At 40.5% G+C, this 18,720-nt stretch overlaps 1 protein-coding gene across 1 annotated transcript in view; it reads left to right on the plus strand.

Moving 5' to 3' along the window:
- The window catches only part of RGL1 (ral guanine nucleotide dissociation stimulator like 1), a 221,891-nt gene that overhangs the window by 65,595 nt on the left and 137,576 nt on the right, over positions 1–18,720 (plus strand). Inside the window, exon 2 of the mRNA XM_008145944.3 lies at positions 4,260–4,423. Within this exon, the coding sequence (XP_008144166.2) occupies positions 4,292–4,423 (132 nt within the window). The 5' untranslated portion in view covers positions 4,260–4,291. The remainder of the gene's footprint in view (positions 1–4,259; positions 4,424–18,720) is intronic.

An 18,720-nucleotide genomic window follows, 5' to 3' on the forward strand; every position in this document is an offset into this window, starting at 1 on the left:
ACAAGCACAAATTTTAAAGATAAAAATGTATTTAAGGAAATACTTTCTCATTGATAATACTATATTTTTGATTATTTATATATTTTTATTATTTATATAACCATAATCAAATTATTAGTTTCACTAACTTCTGTTATCAATTTCTGGTACGATAGCTATAATTTATAAATATTGATTAGAATGGTGTTTGGATATAACCTAACTTTAAAGATATTAATAAAAAACCTTTCAGCTTTGGTGGACATGTTAGGGCTCTGGGATTTGATTTGATGGCACAGTGACCTCAACAACCCTTCCACGGCTTTTCTCATCTGCAGAGTGTTTCTCAGGGTCGAGCACAAGCACCTTCCTGGCCCTTGTGTTGCTTCTCATGCAGTAGAAACAGTGGATAATCACAAACCTTTTACACTTACACAAACACAGTCCTCAAGCGATGGTATTTTACATTTTTGAGCAGAATTTTGCTTCCGTGTTACCTGATCAGATATGTGCCTTTATACACATACAGCTTCCTTTTCCACTCCACCTCCAACTGAAGTGTGATCTCACCATTCAGTGGTTTAAACAAAGGGTCTGCTGTGGGTTTCAGGTGTTTTAGTTGACAGTCTTCAAAACTGATTTCCAGAAGAGCTCATAGAGCTCATAAGGTTTATGATATTTTTAGACAAATTATTGAATAGAATTGAAGATTCTGCCTTTTAGTTTTACAGTGCGTTCACCTTGCCTGTTGCAGGAGCTTGGATTAGTGGTGCTTGTATGGAAGTTGGCCTGTAAGCCTTGACTGTGTGTTTTAAGAAAAAAGGCAGTAGGTCAACTCTAAGATATGCAGCATGTCAGAGGTAGAGAAGGTCTACATATTCCTCCTGCTTTATAGACTCCAGTATGTAGACTTCCGGGGAAACAGATAGGAAACCTATAATGCATGTTTAAAGAAGGTATGGAGTGGAACTTACGATTTGAAGAGAGAAAAGGTAGGTAGGTGGCAGGATGGGCTATATGATATGTGGGGGCCAGTGAAAAATGAAAATGCAGGGCCATTTGTTTGAAAATTCAAAATTTTAAGACAGTGACAATAGAACATTCAACCAAGTATGGGGCCCTTCTGAGCTCAAGGCCTGTGTGACTGCACAGGGCGCACTCATCAAGCCTGCCCTGGCCAGAAGTTGAGATGAGAGCAAAAAGAAAAAGGGATAATCTATTTGTCCTGTGTTTCCCTTCCTCTTTCTATCCCACCCTTATCTATGTACTCATCAGATGTGACCATCTGTGCAGGGGGGACTGTGGGGCCAATTAGCTAAGACACTGACACTTTAGTCTGTGGGGAGGGGCCTGAGAGAGGGGTTGTATTACACCATGATGGGGACGGGGATGGGGGTTGAAGGTCTTCTGAACTGACTTAGGACAGAGAGCATTATCTTGGAAACCTTACAGCTTTCTAGCAATGTATTAAAGCTACTTCTCTGAATCTAACCTTTCATTGCTGTAAAATGGTGATAGCTACCTTGCAGAGTAATTGTAGGGATTAGAGATCATGCAGAAGATACCCAGCATGGTGGCTGGTATGCAATGGGAGTGCAATAGATATTTCATGTATAGTCTTTTTGTGTGTGCACGAGTGAAGAGATGTATTGAGTGAGGCTGGGTGAAAAGGCCTTCAAGTCTCAGGGTGGAGGATCTCAAAATGCTTGAAGAGCCTCATAAGAGCTGGCTGCCTCTCTGCATCCATCCTTAGTTCCCAAGTGCTTTGGGATGGCTTAAAACTCCGAATTGTATCTTCTTCCCAAGCAGGGCAAGGAACGATCTGGGGGAAGTCAGTACACAGTAGAGTTCAGTCCAACGCTGAAAATTTGCCAACTTTCACCCACGCTGCGGAGATGAGAAAGCAGCTGTGGGCAGACACCAGTGAGGGTATGGGATCGCTGGGATACATTAGGCTTAAAGATGTCCCATTGTTCACCCTGAGATTTTGTAGTTTGTGTATTTTATCCTGTTACGTTTCCATGATACACAAAGGACTCAGCCAAAACCATTTCATGTAGTTTTCCCACTTTGTTTTGATTTATTATTTGTTGTTTACAGTGTTATCTCCAATAACAACAATGGAATTTCCTTTCCTACTAACCTGGCCTGTTTCCATTTTGCCTGTTTATTTGAATTTCCTTTTTGGACTGAAATCTCCGCATGACTCTGCTTTGTTTATTTCCTTGCATGTACGTGTCAGCGGCATTTATTAGTATGTCCACTCAGAACAACTTTGTTCATTAATTATAAAGGTCCTGTTTCCTGGTTCCTAGGGGGAGTGTCTGAAGTGCGCCAGCTTGCTCAGTAACTGTAAGTCGGTTTGGGTTAGCGGCTTCCTCATCACTGCTTTCTGCAGGCAGACGGCTTGCTCTCCATGGCTTACAGATGAAAAGGGAGGCAGCAAAGTAACTCCACCGCCGAAGGCCCTTTTCTCAAATCCGCTGACTTAACCCTGCCCACTTATCAGTGTTGATTTCCATTTGCTTTTATTTAGGCAGTGTGCTATGTGAGGACCTGCTTTTTGCAGACATGCTCAATTCCTTGAAGATGGGTCCGTGAAACCTAGTCTGTAGTTAACAATAAGCAACTGCAGCTCGCAGTGCTAGCTGCTTGGGAGTGTACGATGAATGTTAGAGTTGGCCCTTTCTTATGAAGGGCTTACAGCCAATAACAAAGTTAAAGAGGTAACTTGACTTATCCATCTGTTACCTGAATATATTAGATCTGGATTCTCATGATTGACTGAATTAACCAATTCATCAAACATTTATTTAGTACTTACCCTGTTACATGACACCACATCTAGTGTCAAGATGCTTAAAAGGCCAGAAGGTAGAAATAGAATTGAAAGCAAATAAATATAATAAAGTCTTGCAGGTAACCTGATGGAAATCTGTCCAGAGTATACACAGAGATTAACAAAGGAGGAGTCTAGTCTCTTGGGGGTGGGTGGAGAGGAAGCGTCACCAACAAAGACAAAAGGTACTGGATATATTTGAGGTCCATAAGTACTTTTTAAAAATATATATTTTATTGATTTTTTTTACAGAGAGGAAGGGAGAGGGATAGAGAGTTAGAAACATCGATGAGAGAGAAACATCGATCAGCTGCCTCCTGCACACTCCCTACTGGGTATGTGCCCGCAACCAAGGTACATGCCCTTGACTGGAATCAAACCTGGGACCTTTCAGTCTGCAGGCTGACACTCTAGCCACTGAGCCAAACCGGTTAGGGCTATAAGTACTTTCAAATGGCTGAAACAGAGTGGCTAAGAAGGCAGGAGGGCGTGGTGGGAGAAGGCAGGTGGAGGAAGGCAGACATAAAGGGCTTTGAATGTCACATTAAGGTGTTTGGATTTTATTCTCTGGGAAAAGTTTCAGGTAGGTGGAACATCATCATTAGATTTTCTTTTTAGAAAAATTACCCTGAGAAGGGCAGATTCAGGGGGACCTGAATGGAGGCCAGAAGATTCCTTTGGACAGTATGGTGCTGAGCAGGCATGATGTGATTCTGAATAAGCCAATGGCAGATAGAAAGATATCAAGGAGTAGACTTTATAGAATAGCTATCAATTTTAAATATTGTTTTTATATAGCAACTGCTGATGAAACTGGAGCTCAAGAAAGTAACACAGCCAATAAACATAGAAGAGAATCTTCCTCTGTGCTTCCATTTGCCATTAGGAAATGTGGTTATTGTCACACTATCCTATAACACTCTATACAGCGATTACTTGTATACAACCCTTTCTGCCCCGCGGCACTAAGCTTCTTAAGGTTAAGATTCAAACTACCGAATTATTTGCGTATGCCCAGCATGGAGATTCGTATAAACAAGTGTGCAATCGTTTGATACCACGGCCAGTGCTTCTTGCACGTGCACTGCATGGCATGCAGTGTGGGAGCATCCCTCAGGCTCATCTTACAGCCACCCATTTCCACCTCTCCTCCGGAGGGGCCAGAGCCAGGGGACAAGCTGAGGATGCTTTTTACTTTGCTTTCACATTTACTAGTATATCACTTCATTCATCGTCAAGATGCGTCTCTCCCTCCAGAAGCCTGTGTTAAAATACCAAGAACAAACATTGAAAATATAAAAAGTGGCCGTAAAAGTTGACGCTTTTGTGATACTGTTGTCTGTGGTCTCATTATTCACAATCAAGCATGATAATTTGCTTCTCTCTCTCTTTTTACGTTACTTAATGTTTTAACCTAGATCACACTTTATTCTCCACACAGGTCCGTGATGCCTCCCGCCTGGCTCTTTCAAGATGGAGGGGAAGCCTGTGGGAGAGCCTACTCAAGTGGTGTCTAAATTCAAACTTCCCATCAAGGTGGAAGGCACAGGGCACTGGCTGGAGGAAGATCATGCTCGAATATGGGACGTTTTAAAGACAGAGGAGGTAAGACAGCCCTAAGTAACACAGGTGGTGCAGTGGTGGATTTTCTTCCCCTTGAGGCTGTAATTCTGAGTGTAGCCAGCACCACAGGCACTTCTGACTGGAGAACAGTGAGTCAGGGTGATGTCCCTTGGACATTAATGGCTCCACAGGGATTCAGCCAACAGAGATAGCACTTAGGCCTTAAAATGTACACGTAGACATTCTTCTTGTCCAATCCTACCAAATCTAATTGGGAAATAAAATCATGGGCAGAAAGTTGATAACGAAGGATCAATCATAAGTGGAAGTATATACATTTGTTGTTTGACAGCTACGCGATCAGTTAGGGCTCTTTGGTTGCAAGCAACAGACATGAACTCTGACTAATTTACAAGAGATGGGAAGTCATTGGAGGATGGTGGGAGGCTCACAGAATTGATGAGTTGTTTGGAAAAGTAGGCTTAGAAGTAGGTCAGGAACCAAGTCAGTAGGAACTGCTCAGGGTACTGCTCCTGGTATAAATTCCAAAGGGCTTCCCACCCTCTCCTCATTCTCACATTTCTCTGCTCAAGATGCAAAGCCATGGGGGAGAGAGGCTTACTGTCAAGCTTAGTCATATGTTTTTCTCTTCTGTAAAGAGAGAAGGATGCTGCCATGAGAAATCATTATACCAAGTCCTCACAGCACTTGTGTTTAGAGTTCAAATCTCACTTTTTTTTACTTAACATGTTTCTAAGTTTTTAAGATTCAGCGACATTAATATATACTAGAGGCCTGGTGCATGGATTCGTGCACCGGTGGGGTCCCTTGACCTGGCCTGTGGGGATCAGTGAACCTCCGCATTGCCACACCCCGGTCTTACCTGCCAGCTTCTCAGGCTACAGCCCACTGTCCGTATTGTTGATCCTGCACAGCATGAAGTAGTGTGTGAAGCGGCAGGCAGCTGGGGAGGAGCCCAGCACCCAGCACTGGGCTGGGTGCTGCGCCACTCCCGCTCATCCTGGCCCGCTGCACCTACCACCCGCCCCCAAGGTGCTCAGGGGGAGTGTCCGTGGGAGAGGCTCGAGCTGCTGCAGCTGCACTTGACAGTCGTCAGCCCAGCATCTGTCAGCTGAGTGGTGCTCCCGCTGTGGGAGCGCACTGATCACCAGGGGGCAGTTCCTGCATTCAGCATCTGCCCCCTGGTGGTTAGTGCGTGTCATAGCTACCAGCTGGTCATCTGGTCATCTGGTCCTCTGGTTCCTTAGGATTTTATATATATATATATAGATAGTATTAATTTATTAATTCTCACTGTTGAATAATATACCATTATGTGGCTATACCATGATTTATTTATTCATTGTTATGTTGATGGACATGTCAATTATTTTCAGTTTTTTTGGTCATTATAAAGAATGCCACTATGAACATATTTATACATGTCTTGTGCCCCAGTGTAAGAGTGTTCCATGTGTTAGAATTTTTCTAGTTTAATATTTATTAGATAATTTTTGAGTTGAGTATGTACAAGTTCTATTTTACAAGTTATTGCCATATTGTTTCCCAAAGTGGTACCAATTTACACTCCCACTAGCAGTGCACAAAGTTTTCCCTATTCCACATCCTTGTCAACTTTTGAAATTGTCAGATTTCTTAACTTTTCTAATCTAGTTGTTATAAAATAGAATCTCGTTTTTTTGCTTTTTTTTTTTGTCATTTCAGTTTCATCTCAGATCATTTTTCTTTTTCCTGTAGAATTTACTTTTCTAAGATTCTAACTATAGCAAAAGTCTTTGTTTGTTTGTTTGAAAATGCCCTTATTTCAAGTAACCTCTTAGAATAAATAGTTTACATAGATATAGAATTCTAGATCACTTTCCCTCAGTACATTGAAAATATTACATTTTTCTCTGTCTTCCACTGTTTCTGTGGTAAATTAGCTGAAGTCTAATTTTATTTCATTGGATATAATGCCACTTATCTCTATTTAGATTTCCACTTTTTTGCTGTTTTTCACTTTTATTCTTCTGTGTTTAGGTGTGAATTTCCTTTTATTTAACCTCTTGAAATTCATAGAGCCTCCCAAATATATTGGTTGGCGTTTTTCATCAGTTTGGAAACATCTCTGTAATCTTTTAAAATAATTACTTTTGCTTTATTTTTCTTTTGTAACTCCAACAGTATTTGTTTGCTTTTCTCACATTTTGATCATATTCCTTAAATTCTCTTTCAAAGTTACTATCTTTATTCCTCTCTGTGTTGCATTTTGATGAAATTTAGATGCATCTTCCAATTCACTAATTATCTCATCAGTTATATCTAATCTGCCCTTTAACTCAACCAATGAGTCTTAAATCTCAGTTGTATTTTTTACTTCTAGAAGTTCTGTTTTCTTTTGAAATTTTCTAGTACTTTTTTTCCTCCTGCGTTCTATGCATATTTTTAATTTTTAAGACTGTCAAGAACTGCGAAGGGTCTGAGATTTTATGCTAGTTGCAAGTTAGCTCGCCACAGTTGTATATATGCTGAAAGAAGACATGAGACTTGAATCAGAGGCAAAAAAACTTTACTAATCACTGAAGAAGCAGTAGCCAGAGTGTCAACATGTTTGTTTTGGTTCCCTATATCCTAAGTCCTATAGGAGTGACACAGAGAGCTACCTGCACTTGGGAGGATCACTGATCTTGGGGAACTTGCCAGTTTATAGTAGACAGTAAACAAGGCTATCCTTTCTCCAAGTGGGAGACATTATCTTATCCTTTAAACCTTAAAGTTTAAGGTTACCTGCTGCAAACACAGGCCTGAAAAATGGTCTCGGTAAAGATCAGCCAGGCCTTGATTTTTTTGGCACACCAAGCAAGACATGCAAGAACAAGAGAGACATATGGAGGAGTATTTCTCCACAATATTAGATACAATGGTTTTCTGATTTGCGTTGGAAATTATAATAGCTATGAGTCTTATTCTACTATATGTTCTTTGTGTTGGCTCTTGCACATAGTGTTTTATTTCTTTGTGTGTTTTATGATTTTTGACTGTGGGTTCACCTTTCTTGGAATGAAGGGAGTTTTCTCCAGAGAGAACTTGCAATTACTTCTGGGAGCATTACCAGCTGGAATTCACTTTAAAGTACATTCTTAGCTTGTGGTTTTTCAGACCACTCACTGTGAATATAGGCTGGAAACCTATGGATGGGTATGCTTGTCGTAATTAATTCTAAGGGGAAATGACTCCCCCCGCCCTTCCCTATTGCTACTCAATACCATATTTCAAGATAAGCTACTTTCCTTCTTCCAAGTTCACCTTAATGTTGAAGGAATAACATTTTGGGGTTCCAGGTTTATGCCGTGGGTATTCCCTATAGATTTTCTCTATTGAGTCAATCCTGGACTTTGTCTATTGTTCCCTGTGTCCTTTAAAGTAATAAAACCTATATTAGTTAGAGTAGCACTAATGTAACAAACACAACAAAAAAGTATGTGCTTAACACAATAAATGTTTATTTCTCAATCACATAGTAGTCCAGTTTAGAAGAGAATGCAGCCCTGGCCAGTGTGGCTCAGTGGATAGAGCGTCGGCCTGTGGACTGAAGGATCCCAGGTTTGATTCCGGTCAAGGGCATGTACCTCGGTTGCGGGCACATCCCCAGTAGGGAGTGTGCAGGAGGCAGCTGATTGATGTTTCTCTCTCGTTGATGTTTCTGGCTCTCTATCCCTCTCCCTTCCTCTCTGTAAAAAATCAATAAAATATATTTAAAAAAAAGAGAGAGAGAATGCAGCTTTTTTCCATATGGTGATTCAGGAACTCAGACTACTGAGCAATCCAATCAGGACCATGTCCATTAGTTTTAATTGTACTTCACTTATAAACCCTAAAGCACTGACATACTACTGGACACAAGTTGAAATAAATACATGACAATTGATTGATAAATCATTTTTATAGTAATTATGTAATCCTGTAATCATAATTTCATGGTAATATGTTGTTTCTCTAAATTATAACACCAACCAAAATATTGCCATCTCTGGGTACAAAGGTGATTCATTTGGTTCACTCGTGAATAGCACTAAGTGGTGATGATTATTGCTGACTGAATTTGCATTGAGTCATCCACAATGTGCTGGACTTATCTGTGTCCAGTGTTTTCCATTTGTGAAAAGGTTGCCAAGATAAGCAATGTTCTCCATGGCTGTGGAACAGAAATGTTCTCTGTGTAAAATGAAACTAGTGAATGCCTGTATGGAGACTGGACACATGACCTCTTCCTCTCTATCCAGCTCAGGAATGGGGCCTCGCATTGTAACATCCCATTTTTGGAGGAGGAAATAGTAATGTGTTCATCATGCATGCTTTGGAGATTAAATCATATTCATCCGAGGCACAGGAAGAGAGCGAATTAAAAAACACACACTGGATGACAGTTGGGACAAGCAGTGGGAGTGTATTGTATTAATCTTTGAAGAGTCAGCTCTTTGCTGAACTTAAAGGCTGTGGTTTGGTGACACTAGGGTTCTTCTTTGTGATTCTGAATGAATTTCTTTTTCTCTCTGCCACACATAACATGAGGCAAAAGGATGGAAATGTCCTGCCGAGGAAGTTATTAATATAGAAAAACGCTTTGAAGTATTTTTACTGAGTGAGTACAGTAGACATATCATCAGCAATGAGAAATGGAATACTGAGACTGAACAATATCCAGTAGGGTCTGTAAGGGAGGGAAAATATCATTTACTGAGCACGTACTCTGTGTGAAGAACTGTAGGTGGCACTTTCATATTCATCAATATATTTAGTTGTCACAGCCATAGGTACATTTTTCATAAAGATTTTGAAGATTAGAGGTTAAGGCCCATGCCCAAAGATACATAGCTAGTCAGTGGCAAAGTAGGATGCAAATTCAAGTTTTTCTGTCTTCATTTTATACTCTTATCTCCTGATTAAGCTGTCTACCAAAATTGTTTACATCAATCTGATTCTATATTTGGTTTTCCCACCGAGACTTCAGCTCATCCTGTAAGGGAAGCATCCTCAGCTCGTTAAATGGTACCAATCTCGCTTTCGCAGAGCTCGGCCCTGCAATGTCTGGTGTGAACAAACACTGACCAACGTGCCTGCTGAGTCATAACTTTCTTCCATTTCTCAAAGGGTTGTCCCAGTGCGTGTGACTGGGCCTCCCTTCCCAATTCTCCCATATAGTATCCTAGTATCTCATGGAGACTTCACCCTGTCCTTAACTCTATTCTATTTAAAGGGAGTCTAAAACTCTGCTAGGCTCTTTGCAGCTCTCTTCTGCATAAGTGAGCTCAGTTTCATGTGCCCCAAGCTATTGATGGGGGTTCATTTGTGAACAGTCTGATTGCTTGGACCTGGATATTTTCACCCATTCCCTGAACTCCTGTTGCTTCCTTAGACATTAAAGGCTGCCAGAATCACATCAGAGTATTCCCATGTCCTTGAGACACTGCTCACTGAACAGTCAGCTGTCACCTTGGGACACCCACCCCTGTTACTGGGAAGTCTCAAGTCTCTCTAGCTCCATTTTACCCACTTTGTATCTTCTTATTTTTTCCATTGACTCTTGGTGCCAGAGTTGCAGGTTGCCCAGTGTAAGACCATTGAGCTATGGCATGATATTTTCACTACATTTCATAGTCTAAACCTAAGGGAAATACTCTAGCTATCAAACCTTTCATTATAGTTGCATTTTAGTGTTGGTATTAGATGGCGCTCACGTGTGACCTTTTTAAGGAAGACATTCTTGAGCGCCCTGGTCAGGGTTGGTGACCCTCCAGTGTAGTTCCATAACACCTCTGCTTATCTGGCTCATAAGACTTATCATAGGAATGGTACTTGTATGCTTGTATGTTTATATATTGCTATCTCTCAAACTAGAATGTAAGCTCCTTGAGCGAGGGCCTTTTTCATACTTATCTATATATGTCCACAATTACAGTGTTTAGTACATAGAGGCCCTTAGTCAATATTTATTGAATACTGAGACTTAGAATAGAACTCTAGAACAAGACTTGCTGTGTGACATCATTACATTTCTTAATATTTCTGTATTTCAGTTTTCTCGTCTATAAAAAGGGCATATTAATAGGGTTGTCCTGAGAATTGAGTTATAATATGTAAAGTACTTAGAACAGTGCCTCTGATATAATAAGTAATAGATGTAGACTTTTATTATTGAGTCAGATGGGTAGAGTATTGGCCTACCAATTGTACAGTACTTGATTTTGACCACTGCTATCTGAATTCAAGATTTCCTCCACATTCTGGAAGGTCCCTTACTCCTAGATCTTTTCTCTGTTTTTTTTTTTTTTTTTTGTGTGTGTGTGTTTTTTTGTTTGTTTGTTTTTGTTTTAATATATTTTTATTGATTTCAGGGAGGTAGGGAGAGAGAGAGAGAGAAATATCTTTATCCTGGCTGTTGATTCAGGTGGCTCAGATGACCATTTGAATAAGACAGGATTGATACATAAAGAACTTTCTCCTGTAAAAAATCATAGACTTTGCAAACAATATAGCTGTTCTGTTTGAGTTCTAGAACAAACCCTGCCTTTACTTTGCATTTTGGTACAGAGAGTAAAGGAAACTCCAGGTAAATTTAGAAAAAGGAAGGAAGGAAGCAAGCAAGCAAGCAAGGAAGGAAGAACAAAAACAGATTATTTTTATGGAGATTGCATTCACGGGGTTTTAGGTCTCCAAGAAGGACTTCGCAAAGCAGTTCTTTCAGCCCAGTGTTTTCCAAAATGTGTTCACCATAAACTCAGACTCTCTTTATATAATTGATTTCAAAGAGGATGGGAAGGGGAGAGAGAGATAGAACATCAATGATGAGAGAGAATCATTGATCGACTACCTCTTGCATGCCCCCTACTGAGGATCAAGCCCGCAATCCAGGCATGTGCCCTTGACTGGAATCGAACCTGGGACCCTTCAGCCGACGTTCTATCCACTGAGCCAAACCAGCTAGGGCTCAGGGTCTATCTTTTTTCCCTTGAAAACTCCATCATGTCAGGGCAAGGTTGACGAGTCAGAAGAAGCAGGGGCTGGAGAGAGAAGAGCTTACAAACAAATCATTCCCAGGAAAGGGAAGGGAAGGGAAGTGTCTTCTGTCCTTTGGACTTAACTCTCCTTTGAGGGCAAATACAAGGAAAGGATGACATTATTTAAATTTTTCCTTGGATTACAAATGTGTAGGGTATTGGGAGAGGCTGCACTTCCTCTCATGACAGTGGGCCCTCCTTTCTCAGGGGCTGGGAAGAGGAAATAGGTGAATACCTTTACTATAAACTCTCCCCCCATGACTCGGCTTCTGAAAAATTCACCTGCTTTACTTGATGAGTGACCCTGGTCTGGGAATCTCAGGAAATTTTATAGATGAAGAAAATTTTAGAAAGGTAGAGGTTTTGTTATGTCATTGATAGGAAGGGATTAGCATTCTTTAAAAAATTGCATTTGATAACAGTAACCCCAGTGCTTTGGTTTTTCTCTCTGTTTAGAATGACCTTCCTTCCCCTTTTCCTAGCTAACTCCTACTCATCCTTCAGACTCTGGGAATTTCCCCTGATCTCTGCAGACCATTTGTGCCCCTGTCATTTTTTTTCTTTCTTTTTTGTTAATCCTCACTTGAGGATATTTTTCCATTGATTTTTAGAGAAAGTGCAAGGGAGGGGGAGAGACATACACAAAGAGAGAAACATCGATGTGATAGAGACACATCGATTTGTTGCCTCCCACAGAGGCCCCGACCAAGGCTGGGGATCAAGCCTGCAAACCAAGGTATGTGCCCTTGACTGGAATTGAACCTGGGACCCTTCAGTAGGTGGGCCGATGCTCTATCTACTGAGCCAAACCAGCTAAGGCTGTCGTTTTTTTCTGAACTTGGTTTTCTTTATGTATATTTATCACTTTATTTGACAGTCACTTATTTTATATTTTTTTCCAGTATACTGTGAGCTTCTACATAAGGAACTTTGTCTGTCTTATTCAAAGTTACATCACTACAAAGTTACATAATTACATTGTTGAGATATTTGTTGAATGAATGAATGAATGAATGAACAAAGGAATGGACAGATAAGGAACATCGCACGTATCGGTGCTATCCTGAGAAGAACACCCAAGTGACAGAATTTCTGGGGTCAGTGGTGTTTTCTCTAATGTCATAAAAGGGCATATGTTTTATTCTGTGTATTGTACTTGCCAATAGTAGGAACCATTACAATTTTACTGGATTTCTGAGAAATAAACAACATATGTGTACAGTAAAAATACAGTGACAATAAAAGCAAATAGCCTGATGAAAAGAGTCCTCAGTAAACAATAACCCATCCATCCACTCATGTTTACCCTCAGGATTAAACTAACTTACGGTTGCCTCAGAACACTCTTTTTAAATAGGATGGATGCAATGCCAGGACAAATCTAAATTGTTTCCACAATAAAAGCGTTGATCAAGGAAGAGAAAAATGGCAAAGAGACTTGAAACATTGTGATGGAAGAATCATGCTATGTCTGGGTGGGAGGAGAAGTTATTTGTAAGGATAATTGAGGGTGGTAGATCTGGGAAAGCAAGAACAAGCCAGGATTTCAAATGGAAGTTTAGAAGTATCATCCTTCACTAAGAGAAGCCCAAACTGCTGACAGTACTGTCACAAAGAAAGTGAGTGATTCCCAAACATTCAGGACTTATGGAGAGAAATGTAGCAAGGCCCTCCATACAACGTACACATACAAGGACACGTCATCTCTTTTGGACAGGGACCAAGGTGTCATCCATCTTCTGAAGGGAGGCCAGGACCACCAGGAAGAGGTGCAGGGGCCGACCTGCGCCAGACCCGCACTGAAGAGCCACACAGGTGCCAACCAGGGAGTCACCATTAGATTTTGAACTGAGAGCCAAGAAGATACATGGAGAAAAGAGCCAAACTATTCATCCCTAGGTTTCATTTTTCTTTAAATTGTGAAAACAAAAATATAGGGCCCTGTAGAAATCATAAATGACAGCCAGTTTTTAAGTATAACTCTTAAATATCTAGTCACCTTGTAAAATCTTTTCCCACCACAGCCACAAGCTTCTAGTCGTGGTAGGACCAGGAGAAACTTGAGGGGCCATCTGGTATGAATGTAGCTTGTCGTTTGTCATCCTTGATGACAGAGTGTGTGTGTGGTGGGTCTATTCAGCCGAGAGAGTGTGTGTGTGGTGGGTCTATTCAGCCTATTGGTGCTATTTTCTCATTGCCTCAGTGTTTGCATGTTTCTTTTGCAGTGGAGAATGTCCATTACATAACCACTTTAGTTCTTATTCTTCAGCTAAATTAACAAGAATGCTTGTAAATAAATGCGGGGCCCTGGTTACCTTATTTTTTTGTACATTCATGAGATAGCACATGGCTGATAGTAGGCACTTAGTTACATTTTTAAAATGAATGAAGGAGTTCTAGCCAGTTTGACTCAGTGGATAGAGTGTCGGCCTGCAGACTGAAGGGTCCCAGGTTCAATTCCAGTCAAGGTACCTTGGTTGCAGGCTCCCGGCCCTGGTCGGGGCATGCGGGAGGCAACCAACTGATGTGTGTCTCTCACATCAGTGTTTCTTTCTCCTGTCCACTCTCTCTAAAAATCAATGGAAAAAATAGCCTTGGTTGAGGATTAATAAAATAAAATAAAATAAAATGAATGGAGGAATTACATATATGGTTCAAAAAGTGCAAGTTCCTTCCAGCCATGGGTAGGATTTGAGGATCTAGATAATAAAGGGGAAAGCCCCATGGGCTTTTTGGATTTAAATAGAATTTGGTTTAGGCATAGTAGTGACATTTACCAGATGTATTTTTATCTTGGGTGGTAGTTAATCTTCTAAATCTCAGTTTCTTCATCTATAAAATGTGGATAATAATATTCTTTTGAAGGCAATATGCAATGCATATGAACCATTTAGACAATGATTGGCACATAGCAAGTGCTCATTAATGTTGTTTCCATTTTTCTCTCTCTAGTTAACTCAGGATTGATCACAAAACCATTTGAGTTTGGCCCTTTGAAAATAGTCTTAAATAAACTGAAAGTAATATGCACAATGTACAGCTGTTAACATTTATTAATTCCAGAATGGTAGTAATGTGAACATGATTATATATTTCTGTGTTTCTCTGTACTTTTACAGTTCTATAATTAAACATGTCAAACAAGACAAAAGGGTTACTAAAGTGACAAATATCATTAAATAAAGAAAGCATCTCAAATATATTAATGCCTACTTTAGTAAATGTAGAATAGTGAATTGGGGCATTTATCCAATAAGTATTTGTTGAATAACCGCTGTGAATAGGGCTGATATAACCCCTGACTCATGGTTCAGTGGGGAATATAGATTCTTTTTAAAAAGGCATCATACATCTGATCAGGGCAATTAAAAGGAAATACAAGGTTATAAGGGAGCATGTACGAGGCACATTTTATCTGAATCTGTGAGGTGTTAGGAAAAGCTAAGAGTAATTAATAAATTGCAGGAGTAAGTGACGATGAGGGTGGGGAAGGAAGTCCTTTGCACATGCAGAGGGAAAGGCATGTATGTGCAAAGGTGTAGAGGCTAGAGGAAATAGGGAATGAAGTTCAATATGGATGGAAGACAGGGTTCCAAGTAGAAGATATAGGGGAGATAGGCTTGAAAGGAGGGTGGGGTCAGATCAGGAAAGGCCGTGTAAGCCTTTACCTCCTGGTAAATAGTTCATCCACCAAAGCTCCTGTTGGTGGGGTCTCCATTTTTGTACTAACGTTGTTGCCGATCAGGAACTCAATGCTCGAAGTTTGACAGAATAAAGTGTTCTGGGAACCTTGAAGTCATGTTGCTGCTGTTTTTAGTGGACAGAAACGTACTCTTAACTCCTTCAAGTGCATAAAGTGAGTATAGTTCTGTCTCCTGTACATTTTCAACCTAAGACCTTCCATAGATGGATGGAAGCTGTCCCGACTTGAAGTGCACCCTTTCTGCCTGCCCTCAATAGGAGACTGTTAGCAGTGGCTGTTTAATGTCCTCCTGGACCTACAGAGAAGCAGACTTGAAGAAAGCCTTTTGGAACCTAACTTGTCAGTAGATGAGCTTTGCAATACAAGGTTAGCTTCACCATATTTTTCTTAGACTGCTGATGTCCTCTTATATCAGATGGATCATGTTTGTGTTCCTGGTTTTGAGGTTGCCAGAGTCTTTGAAACTGATAAATAATTTTACAATCTGGATGACTTTTGTTGCAACAAAACCAATGGCATTTGTCCCATGCAGCTAGGACAAATGCAGTTTGGTTTGGAGAATCTGGAACATAGTTGCACGGGGCAGAGATGAAGGGTAATTACATCCTAATAACGGTCATTCACATTATCAGGTCATGTTCAACCACACGACCATTACACATCGTTTCATAATGGAAAATAAATGGGCCAGACCATTCAGTATACACAAACTATCTGGTAACTTTGCCAGGGACCCCTTAGGGAGGGAGTTGATAGGAAAACTCACAATCCAAGATTCTGATTTGCCCCAAATTGCAGAATAACATCACTTGACTCGAACTCCCAATAGCTTCTCCATGCACTTGTTTTTGTTTTTTTTTTTTTTTATAATTGTATAAGATTGTCAAAGACTAAGCTTTGCAAACTCTAGTTATACGATGAAGTTCCTGGCTTCTCTCTTTTAATTTGGGAGTACACTTTATATTGTCACTTGAATCCTTCTTGATGGCAGTCTTCCCATCCTTCACTCCCTGCCCTGCCCTGCCCTGCCTCTTCCTCGCATTAATATTGAGAAATTTAACATTAAATTTGGAAGTGGGATATTTAACTGAACAGATCATTTTACAGTTTGTTGTACATATCCAAGAAAATCTCTAAGCTACAACTCTGGGTAGCATTTTTCTTTTCTCCAGTTGTATTTTTTCTCTTATTTAATGTGATCAGTAGTTCAAAGCAGGGTCTATTTATTCTTGGCTCAGTTTCCTTCCCACTGGTTATGACTTTTAGATGTATATGTGGAATCTTGTTTTCAGAGGAAGATCTAAGGAGACCCTGTTATAAGTATGGGTTAACCACCACAAGCACAGCTGGTGCAAATCAGCATGATGCAGCAAGAGCTCAGGGTTATTGGCAGAGGCTGTGTTTAGAATTATACAGAAGAAGTAAAGAAAAGGGGCTCTGTACTATAGGGTAGAGCAGAAGGGAAAAGTTAGGCAGGGAGAAGGGGGATATAAAAAATAAACAGAAGAGAAAAGGCATTAAAGGAGCAGGATTTTTTTTTTCTAGTGACTTCATAACCTTGTAGTAAGGGAGTGGGGATATCTATACAGTTGTATTAAGTAAAATGATAGTCATATATAATCCTCCATGATTTGGAGGGATTTGGGGGCCCCTTATTTTACATACTACCCCATTTATGGGGGCAAACAGAGGAACTGTGGGTAGCTTGATAACCCATGAAGAACTGGGAGAGGTTCTTGAAAGAAGTTGGGAAGAATAGAAATACTAGGGTGGAAAGAGGGTATGGATTCCATATCCCAGGATCTCTATCCTCAGCCTGATTCAATGTGTCATCCATGGTCCAATCAACATGCCTCAGGTTTTGGGTCAAGACACATGGTTGACATACGTCTCTCTGATTAGGGTGACACACTTTCTCAGATCATTTCCAAAATAGGCTCAATATCCAGAAAATTAGCTGTATCTTTCCCTGAGGCCTGGCTTCAGTGCTCGTGGAAGGCAATGAGCAATGATAGGTGGATCAGTTCCTGAAAGAGAAGGTCCTGTTTCAGCCCCCTGGCCGAGTTGTACACCTGGTACTATTGGACCTGGGAGCTTCCTGTAGACTCAGTCTTTCAGGGGACACCTGTAGGAAGGAACAGAGGAGGCGAGGCTCTCTCCTCCCCCAGAGGACAGACTCATACCAGTAAGGGAGCAGTGTAGCTGCCCATTTTCTGGGATCAGGGATTAAAAATGGTGATTCTTATTTAAAGTGTTGCAAGCTTTCATTATTTTGAGATTAGAGAGCTTACAGTTGCACATGTGCTCAGATTTCAAGGTATGTAAGATGACCCCCAAGGCTAATTTTAGGTCAAGGTGAGTGTGTGAGACAGTCCTCAAGGTTAATTCTAGGTCTTTTAAAAAAGATATATATTTTTATTGATTTCAGAGCGAAGGGAGAGGGAGAGAGATAGAAACATCAGTGATGAGAGAGAATCATTATTCAGCTGTCTCCTGAACGCACCACACTGGGGATCCAGCTTGTAACCCAGGCATATACCCTGACTGGGAATTGAACCAGAACTTCCTGGATTATAGGCCGATGCTCACCCACTGAGCCGTGCAGGCTGGGCAGTTTTAGGTCTTTATATGTGCGTCAGATACTGGTGCATGTGGTATTTCAGAGGTTATGTTTGTGGATTATATTTGAAACTTCAAAAGCAAGAAAATAGATTGAAGTGTCAGGAAAGACAGTTCGTAAATTTGTTTCTTTGTATTAGTGATGGAAAAGCATCAGTGTTGGGTTCTGCAGAAAATAAAGGAGGTATTTTATGCATGGTGTGTGGGTGAAGAACATGTTTGGAGGGAAGAACTGTGTGGGGCAATTTAAAGAACTAACAGTTTATAAGAGAAAAACATCAGTATCTGATTAGCATGAAAAATACACAGATCAAGTCGTGACTAAAATGCGTTTAGTTTAGTTTTTACATAAAATACATAGTAATGAGCTTATAAAGGGCACAGACTTTGATAGAACTCATCTTGACGGCAGTTTCCTCCCTGGGGGAACACCTGTAAACAAGTAGAACATTCTTTCTGTGCTAAATGAAATAATTTTCTTTGAAGACGTATTTTATTGGAAAAATGGATTCAGAGTTAGTGTGATAGTCTTCTCCTTAAGAAGAAATGGCTGTCTGTGAATACATAGCTATTTTTATCTGATGACCAACCTAGCAGTTGTGCAGATTGTTGAGGTCTGCTTGATGTTATTATTCCTGATCTCTTTGGAACAAATACCAGGTGATGTAATTTTAATACTTTTGATGTGCTTTGTATCATTTTTCCTGGAGCATGTTGAATTTGAACTAACACATCTATTTTACTTTGGACCAGTCCCTCTTGTCATCAAGGGCATCCATTTTTGAAACAGCTGTTTGGGTTGAGGGATGCAGGATGTGGTCATGAAACAAATCACAGCTAATAGCCCTCAGGGTAAATAAGCTCATGACCTTGGCCTCAGTCGCCCTGTAACTAGCTGAAGTAACTGCCCTGGGGGAGTGCCCACTTCCTTGAAGAAGCTCCAACGTTTAGAAACTATC

This window comes from Eptesicus fuscus, chromosome 22, assembly GCF_027574615.1.
Source record: "Eptesicus fuscus isolate TK198812 chromosome 22, DD_ASM_mEF_20220401, whole genome shotgun sequence".
Lineage (NCBI taxonomy): Eukaryota > Metazoa > Chordata > Mammalia > Chiroptera > Vespertilionidae > Eptesicus > Eptesicus fuscus.